Here is a 9,505-nt window from a genome sequence, read left to right on the forward strand (position 1 = left end):
CTATAACACAGTGCCCCCTAATTCCAACTCCACAGAGCTGGTCTAGGAGGATGCCATGGGGAATGGTACCAAAACAGATGGAGAACCCGGAGCAAGGTCACACTCCTCTCGTCCCATTCTCAGGGAGACCAAGCCCAACTCAGCCCCATGGCCAGGACCGAAGCCAGAGTGGAGCAGTTTTAAATAATCTGCGTCATTCAAGAGTACTTGCAGCTGCCTCACCACAATTCTCTTTGCCACCGTTCCAAGAAGAGGGTATGAGTCTTTAGAGGCTCATAAGAATAGTTACTTCTGTTAATCAAGCTAAGAAACAGAAACTATGCAATGCCAAACATGTCATGTTTATCTGTTTCTTTCTTTACTAGCATGGGTCGTATGTTCTGAAACAACTACTTCACACCCTTTGACCCCCTCTTCCTTTGTGGGCCCTGCCGCTAACTTAATTTCTAAATGAGAGGTGCTAGGATTTCGATCTGTCTTGAAGTCATGCTTGCCGTAGGTGGAGGTCACTCTCTCATGGGCACGTTCTCTCTGAGGGCTGAATCTCGGTTCCCATTTTGTACTCTGGGATGGACATCCTTGCAAATCTTCTTAACTATGAAGAATGGCGTTTTGCTTGGGAAAATCCACAGAAGCAGCAAGTGGGAAAGGATCAGGAATCTGCTTTTGTGGGTTTTGCTGAGGGGGAAAAAAAGTGGCAATGTTACTGTAAAATATGCTTGTGCTATTCTTAGCTGGTGTATTTTATCCCTGGGGACAAAATATGGATAAAATAAAAGAAGAGGTAGTGTCTTTTCAGGTTCTACTATACACACTGAGGAAAATCATCTTGATGTTCAAAGAGTGGCTACATTCAACTTACGGTGTGTATGATTACAGGGACCGTTCCTTTTGGTCAGGGTTTTACAGCTTCCTGGAGACACCACCTAATGATGTTTTTGGAACTCTGGCAACCCTTTTAGTCCTCTTCCCAAACAACACTGATAGGAACAAAAACAACAAAGAGTCTGATTGCACCTTAAAGGCTGCATGCAACACAGCACCTATTGGAAAAAACATTTACCCTCTCCCGCAAAAGAATCCTGAGAACTAATTTACCCCTCCCAGAGCTACAATTCTCAGCACCCATGACAAATTACAGTTCCTAGGATTATTGGGGCATGTGTTCTTTAAATGTGCTTTAAATGTAAGGTGTGCATGTAGTCCTCGCACATGAATTATTATGCCATAAAATGTATTACAGGAAAATTTGGTTTGCAGAAGTAGTCCCTAGTCCACAAATCCTTATGCCGCAATGAATTTGTTAGTCTTTAAGTGCCATGGGACTCTTATTTTCCTTTCTATATCGATAACAAAGCAGCAGTTGCTAATGGCTTCAAAGATTTGCCCTGCACAGCTTCCTTCCTCTCATTTCCCTTCTTCTCAGCTCCTTCTCATTTTCGAGTGGCTTGCACAGCCTCGACCTTTCAGTGTGCAACTGCTGAGCTCTGGCTGGGGGTTGCTGGGTGAAGCAACTGGCTCTGTGATCCATGTGACTGCAGTTTCCGTTGCTTAGTTCCTTCCGCAAGTTCTAAAATAATCTGATATTAAGTGAGAGGGCAAACAGCTAATTTTAATATTATTTGTAGAGATACAGCAAGAAAAGAGGGTACGGGCTGGAGCAGAATGAACGTCCCAGACCTGAGCATATTGCTCCTACCCCCGGTGAGTAAGAACCTCAAGATTTGCCTCCATTCTTTGCCTGAAAAAGGGGTGCGGGGGTGGGTGGGTGATGGTAACCAAAAGGAACCATTCAACAGCTGCTGTTTCATTCTGAACACCTACACTGCAAAAAAGCCAGTCGGCGTTTTGCGGCGTGGTTGAGCTCACCAAGAATGTGTATCAGTTCCATGTGGTGTGGTTCTGGGAGTACACGATGGAGGGTTCTGTAATACAGAGGTGTTTCATAAACTAGATATATGAAGGAGAGATAAGGCAGTGAGATGGTTGCTGAGAACTCTCCAGTCTCACTCCAAGGCATCTGCCACTCAACGTCTTTGAAGAGTTACAGGGCATCGAGAGCGCAAGGACCAAACTGAGAAGGCAGGACAGATGGTGAGTGAAGTCCTTAAATGCCTTTGTGATGGCAAAGAAAAAGTGTCATTAAGCAGGGGAGGAACTTGGGGTCAATAACTTCGCTAGTCATTGGCAAGGTGAGAAAGTATGCTGGGGATCCCTGCTTTGACAGTCAATCCACTTTGTAAAATTAAAAAAGCTTCATGCCTAACTAATATATAGTCTCAGAAATAAATCTCCTTACTAGGTCAAAAAATCAGTATTGCTTTTCCTCTTAGAGGACTATGAGTACTTTCAGGAATGGGACAAATATGATGGAGGAAATGGTATGATGAGAACAAAGGGTTAATCCCCCCTCCCTCAGCAGCACTGCTCTGCTCCACCAAGCAGCCCCTCCACCCACAGCTACCTTTCAGTAAAATTAAACATGTCAAATCCAATCATGGATCTCTAATGTCAAATGGGGTTTGGCCTTATGCTTCCACTTGGAGGCAAGATCATTTCCAGAGAGCTAAGCGTTCACAGAATGTGCCCCACTTTTGCCTTTAGTAAACAGGTTTTGCAAAACGCACTTGACCAGAAGTGACAGCTGGCTAGACAAAATATATGTGCACATCATCAGACCCAAGGGACGCGGGTGGCACTGTGGGTTAAACCACAGAGCCTAGGACTTGCCGATCAGAAGGTCACTGGTTCGGATTCCTGCGATGGGGTGAGCTCCCGTTGCTCGGTCCCTGCTCCTGCCAACCTAGCAATTCGAAAGCATGTCAAAGTGCAAGTAGATAAATAGGTACCGCTCCGGTGGTTCACCAGAAGCGGCTTAGTCATGCTGGCCACATGACCTGGAAACTGTACGGCGGCTCCCTCGGCCAGTAAAGTGAGATGAGCGCCACAACCCCAGAGTCGGTCACGACTGGACCTAACGGTCAGGGGTCCCTTTACCTTTACCTTACATCAGACCCAGCTTCAGATTTGGGGGGAGGCTGGGCAGGCTGCCCTTAGTAGCACCCAGTGCTGACCGGACCTGTTGCCAAGAACCTGCTGCTATGTCACCCTGCCTCCTCTGGGCATGGTGCTGCTGCTGCCACAATCAGCCCCCCCCCCCCCCATATTTGCAAGCTTTGCTGGTGGCGGTAGCAGCACATGGGCCCCAGCAAATGCCTTAGAACAGTGGGTGTTGATGCTGGTCTCCATAACATTGGGAAGGGAAGGCTCCTTCAAATCACCTTTAACTTGGGTTACGCACACATTAGCGGCTTAAAATGTAGTGAGGTAATTTTCCCCTGCTGTGCTTCTAGTGCTTTTTTACATTGTGGTACACACCAGATGCACATTACCTGATGCCAAACTTGTATCCGGCAAAGCTTCCACCTACCTGCGCATGTGCAATTGCTGTCTCAAATGTGCACACCTTAGCTTAGGCTTATGTTTTCAAATCGGATGGAAGCTGGTTTGGGGGAAAACAAGAGTGTTTCTCAAGAAGCTACAGGAGACATATGGATTGTGGCTAGTGTTATGTGTACTCGGGTTCAAACGGCAACAGTGGGAGTGTACTGGAGCGGAAGTAAATAGCAATGGGTATACAGCCTTCTTTAAAATTAATGTTCCAGCCCCAAGCTGTTTATGGTTAATCTTTCTGGGCCTGTGGGCACCATGCACATACCACAACTCCACACACACTGCAACCAACACTCATTCACTCACTCCCTACCAGCAATTAGGTTTCTAAAAAGTCTTCTACTGGCTACAATACAAGATTCATTTCAAACCCAAGGAGGAGAGGCAGGGTAGGGGCTCCTAGGCGGCAGGGAAGGTCTCTGCATGTGCTTGTGTGACATGGGTGCCACATTGGCAACTCATGGTTTATAAGGAAGGGCCTTTGCAGTCATTCCTGATCAAAGCAAGCACCTGCCCACTTGTGCACAAAAACTGATTAAGAATAGCCAATGTGATCTGAAAAGTGTGCTTGCACACCAGAGGCTCAGGTGTGGGGAAGGCAGGTGCGTTGCACAAATAAATTAACAGATTTTGGTGTATGAAAAGTTTGAGAACAAATATGCATATGGCATAAATTGCATGGAAGAAGCCTTGGGATGTCTGCTTTCTAGTAAGCATCTGGTTCTTTCTGTAATACAAAATACAATAAACTGTCAATGTTGTTGTTTAGTCGTTTAGTCGTGTCCCACTCTTTGTGACCCCTTGGACCAGAGCATGCCAGGCACTCCTGTCTTCCACTGCCTCCCGCAGTTTGGTCAAAATCATGTTTGTAGCTTCGAGAGCACTGTCCAACCATCTTGTCCTCTGTCGTCCCCTTCTCCTTGTGCCCTCCATCTTTCCGAACATCAGGGTCTTTTCCAGGGAGTCTTCTCTTCTCATGAGGTGGCCAAAGTATTGGAGTCTCAGCTTCAGGATCTGTCCTTCCAGTGATCACTCAGGGCTGATTTCCTTAAGAATGGATAGGTTTGATCTTCTTGCAGTCCATGGGACTCTCAAGAGTCTCCTCCAGCACCATAATTCAAAAGCATCAATTCTTCGGCGATCAGCATTCTGTCAATACTGTCAATACTGCCCTTTAAAACATATATTTGCCCTGCTTTGTGTCTCTTTGCAGGAGTCCTGCTGTTGAAATGGCACTAATAGCCCTGAGTATCTTCGTGTGGATAGCTTTCCTAGATACAGGATGGGGAAGCAAACCTGCAGCCTATCACAGGCTTTGCAGACTGGTGAGTCTGTCTTCTATCAACTTTCTTTTCTTCGTTTATTTTGATCCATATGTCAGCAACTCCAGGGGTCCACAAATGACAATGGGTTGTATTCACCAAGCTTCTCCCATTAGTACAAGGGCTTCCACCTGTGCGAAAAGGACTTCTTCTCCCTCTTTTCTCCCTGTATGCTCCCTACCCATCCCATAAATCTGTTCTGGGGGTTTCCCCAACCCTCCAATAAGATTTTGGAGGCATGGGGGACATGCAGTGAGAGGAAGTCCCGTTGTGCATCTAGAAGTCCTTGTGCCAACTGGACAACTTCATTGGATACAACCCAATATTATCCTATTTTTATTGTAATTATTGTTATAGATTTTATATATGTATATAGTTTTAATTCTATCAGTGTTTAATTGTATTTAATGATAGATCTTTCTATGTTTTTAACAACAACAGCAACAACTAATTAATAATAATGAATAAAACTTTTATTATTTGTACCCCACCCATCTGAGCAGGTTGTCCCAGCCACTCTGGTGGCTCTAGGTGTAAATATGTGTCACAGATCACGTCTGCATTGCCCTGGCAACCTCTGTTCCCCCACTAAGTCACAACAATATTAAGGATCACAACAAATTGCAATTGCTGGGTTGAATCTACACCTGATTTCTTCTGCTACATTAGCAGACAGTGCCGTCTTAACCCGGGGGTGCAAGGGGTGCGGTCCACCTGGGTTCCAAATTCTGGGGGGCACCAAATGTATATGGGGGTGCACCAAATGTATACCTTCTATACACCGGACACTCTCTACCAGTGGCAGTGAAAAGCAATGGAGCGAAAGTCCTTGCCCCCCTGCTCCGTCGCTCTGTTACTACCTAGCATTATGAAACAAGCAGTTATTTCCACTGCGTCGTCGTTACAGGTGAGCGATTTTCCTCCCCTGAAGAAGATCAACAGCTTTGGCTTCCCCCCCTCCCCAAAAAAGCTCAACAACTTTGAGTTGCCCCCCGCCAAATCTGGGGGCAGCTAAACTAAATTTGGGGGCGCTGGATGGATCTTTGCACCCTGGCAGCACATATGCTAAAGACGGCCGTAGTAGCAGAGCAAGTGTTACAAATTTCCCATAATCTGATAATAGCTTGATCACTTTTTCCACACCATTCAGACTTGCATGGTTATTCAGAATGAAAGAGAAAAATCTAATTCTTGCAGGGCCATAGAGTTTACAATAAAGGAAGTAGCAGAAATGTTCTGTTTGGTAGTTTGTCCATAGGCTCAAAAAAGCAGATACCTCAGATTGTTTTGTGCTGTTCATGACGGGTGGTATTGTTTGAAAGCAAAGCCTTGTCTTTATAAGTGGCTCTGCATTTGTTCAGATCATCCTTAGAAATGTTTCTAAAAGATCACAAGCCAGGATTGTTGTGTATTCAGAAATTCTGCACAGGCAAAGGAAAAAAGGTAGAAATGGTTCTGACTACAGAACTTGAGACTCTCAACTTTCATTTCTAAAAGAGAAGATTTCTAGCCCTTGGAGAAAGAAATGTAGGGTTGAAAGGTGGGTAATGGCTGGTAGAAATTCAGAAGCTGGAAGCGTGGCTTGAATGAGATTTTCTATGGTTAGGAGACAGGTTTCAGTGTTGCCACAAACATCAGAGCTCCTTCCTTTTTAGATTAAATGTGCAAATTTGTATCATGAATATTAGTTCCCAGAACTTGTTTTTCTTAGTGCGAATTTGGGTGGGTTACCATAACGAAGATTCTGTTTTGTTTAGAGGGCAGAGCACATACAGCTCTGAAAATATTGTTATGGAAAACATTTACTGTCAAAGTGTTTTATCCATTAAACTATCTTTGCCCAATATTGTCCACACCAACTGGCAGGAACTCTCCAAGATATCGGGCAAAGATCTCTCCCAGCTCCCTGAGATACTTCACAGGATATGCCAGGACTGAACCTGTGATCTTTTACATGCCAAATATGTGCTCAGTCCCTAGCATTTTAACTTGGAATCTACAGGGCTTGAGTTAAGCCCTTTGTTTACTGTGCTCATTTGAAGTGCAGTATGGCTTTAGCAGCTGGGCCCACCTTTTTTTTGTCCCATACATCTCTTTCTTTTCCTGCTGCAGGAAGGGAGAACTGCAGATTGCAAAGGCAGGAGGCTGAGCACTGTCTCACAAGACTTGCCTCCTGGAACAATGGAGCTCTTCCTGGATGCAAATGTTATACAGACCCTAAAGAATGCATCTTTAGTAAGGTATCAAGTCCTGCAGAGCCTCAGTCTGTGTGAGAATGGGTTGGAGCTCATTGAGCCTGGGGCTTTCCTTGGTACCAGGAGCCTCAGTAGTCTATCTCTGGCCAACAATGCCCTCTCTGTGAACTATTCTGCAACAGCAGCTGCTCTGGGGACTTTGCCTGCCCTGAGGAAGCTGGACCTATCTGGAAATCTGCTCAATGAAGCTATGATGAGCACCTTGATCCAGGATTTGTCCTCTCTAGAATCTTTGTCCTTGGCCCGGAACTCCATCATGAGGCTGGATGACTCTCACTTAAAAAATCTGCCCAGGCTGCAGCACCTAGATTTGCAGCACAACTACATATTTGAGATTGAGACTGGTGCCTTTGATGGTTTGCGATGGCTACAGCAGCTTAATCTGGCCTACAACTACATTCCTTGCATGGTGGAGTTTGACCTGACCCAACTCCGGATGCTAAATGTCAGCAACAATCAAATCGAGTGGTTCTTGGCTGCAGAGAATGATGCTGCCTTTGAACTAGAAACACTAGATCTTTCCTACAACCAGCTCCTCTTCTTCCCGCTGTTGCCCAAGCAAAATAAACTGAGAACTCTGCTGCTGATGCACAACCAATTGAACTTCTACAACAATATTTTCAATGACTCAGAGGGCACAGTGCAGCTGTTATTCCTGGATGGCAACATCACCAACATCACCACCCTTGACCTCTGGGCCGAAAACCATCATAGCAACCTCTCTTCCCTGCAGTTCCTAGACATGAGTTGGAACCAGCTCTGGTACCTTCCAGAAAGGTTTTTTGAAGGCATGTCTTCCCTTGCTCATCTGAACCTCAACCACAACTGCTTAGAGAGATTACAGATACAGGAGAGTGACCTGGTAAGCACTCTCGTTGACTTGGATCTCAGCTACAACCAACTTCAGGATCTGCAGATGAACTTGGACCATAGAAGCAGCTTAGCCAACCTCAGAACATTGAGTCTGAGCACCAACAGACTGCGTGGCTTGCCTGCTAAAATCTTTACTCACACAACAAAGATCACTACACTTGACCTCAGTAAAAACCCTATAAAGCTTTGTGCATCACATGCTGCTGGAAGTCCCAGTTGCATAGATATCAGTAATGCTGGCTCCATAAGGAATCTTTTCCTGTCTGGCTGTGACCTAGAAATACTGGACACCCACATCTTTCAGGGGACTTCTATAGCACACTTAGACCTTTCTGACAATCCCAGGTCACTACTTGATGGCTTAGGACCTCTGAAAGATGTTGCACAATCACTGCAGGTGCTCTATCTTAGGAACACTGGACTTTCTGCTGCAAGGACAAATATGGACTTCTCTGCTTTTCAGAAGCTGGTAAACCTAGATCTATCTGAAAATTCTCTGGCTAGCTTCCCTGAATCTTTAGCAGGCCTGGAACTGCAAATTCTGGATCTAAGGAGAAATCGTTTCCATGCCCTACCTCAGCACGCCATGCGGAAGCTTGGAAAGAGCTTACATGAGATCTACCTCAGCCAGAATCCCTATGACTGCTGCCAGATGGGTTGGTGGGATGCCCTGCATGACCGTGACACTGTACGCATTCTAGACTGGAATCAAGTCACTTGCAACTTTTCCTCTAAGTTCATCCGTGTAGCCAATTTGCCTGAATCAGTCATCCAGAATTGCAAGTGGCTAACGACAGATATGACTCTGCTGCATCTGGTCCTTGTTCTTCCTACCTGTTTGGCTCTGCTAGTTGCCTTTGTTATCATCTTTCTGACTTTCAGGCAACGAATTCTTCAAATGGTGAAGAGCAGGTACAGAAGGTCCAGCCCTTATTGACTCTGGGATGGTGTGAAGAAAACAGCCACTCGGACCCTCCAGAATGGGCATAGGTAGGACTGGGAAATCCTATTGGGTGATAATGCATCCATGAATGGGGCTCCAGGAAGCCACAGTGTGCGGCAATGCTTTATATGGAGTTGCCCAATGTGTGTAATAAAATGTCCTCGTATGTAGTTGGCAGGGATGGCATAGCACACAGTTCTGTGCAGAGACAAATGCAAGATAGTAATCCTGTTTAATGTTCACAATAGGAAGAAAAAGGCCTTTATAAACATGAAAGACAAGTGAAAGGCACTGATGCTGGGAACCAACCATAATGTTTGAATAAATGCAGCTCCCAAACAGGTGTAACTTCTTGGCCAAGCACTAACTATTTTTTTTTCCTTTCAGGAGGAACACTTCCCCTTCCCCCACCCCCATTTGTGGGCTTTAACCACATGCCAGTTGAAATACTCATATGACAGACCTAATGTTGGAGGGAACACTGATGGGCATTCCAAGGCCATCTCAGCAGTGTTGGCTACAGCACAGCTTCTCAACATGTGGAGGAGGTGCAATTCGTAAAACGAGATGGTGCAGTATAAGGAAGCCATAACTTCGCTGCAGATGTGAATGGCATGTAGAAGACTATATGAAATGATTACCAACCTGGCACTTCTTAC

The 9,505-nt window shown here is 45.4% G+C and overlaps 1 protein-coding gene across 2 annotated transcripts; it reads left to right on the forward strand.

The window, feature by feature from the left end:
* Positions 1-1,193: 1,193 nt before the first annotated feature.
* NRROS (negative regulator of reactive oxygen species) lies at positions 1,194-9,185 on the forward strand. 2 transcript variants are annotated; one of them, XM_081007293.1, is made up of 3 exons: positions 1,194-1,704; positions 4,667-4,778; positions 6,888-9,185. In XM_081007293.1, exons 2-3 carry the CDS (start codon positions 4,683-4,685, stop codon positions 8,838-8,840), a joined length of 2,049 nt encoding a protein of 682 aa, XP_080863419.1. In that variant the 5' UTR covers positions 1,194-1,704; positions 4,667-4,682; the 3' UTR covers positions 8,841-9,185. The 2 variants fall into 2 exon arrangements, with proteins under 2 accessions (XP_080863419.1, XP_080863420.1); XM_081007294.1 differs by lacking the exon at positions 1,194-1,704 and adding an exon at positions 1,858-2,094.
* The last annotated feature ends 320 nt before the right edge of the window (positions 9,186-9,505 follow it).

The sequence above is a fragment of the Podarcis pityusensis genome (genome assembly GCF_964106645.2).
Source record: "Podarcis pityusensis genome assembly, chromosome: 5".
NCBI classification, from domain to species: domain Eukaryota; kingdom Metazoa; phylum Chordata; class Lepidosauria; order Squamata; family Lacertidae; genus Podarcis; species Podarcis pityusensis.

Excerpts from the sequence above, each read along its gene's own strand:
- NRROS (XM_081007293.1), top strand. The coding sequence starts at position 4,683 with ATGGCACTAATAGCCCTGAGTATCTTCGTGTGGATAGCTTTCCTAGAT. Across the intron at positions 4,779-6,887 it reads ATCACAGGCTTTGCAGACTG|GAAGGGAGAACTGCAGATTG; the intron begins GTGAGTCTGTCT and ends TTCCTGCTGCAG.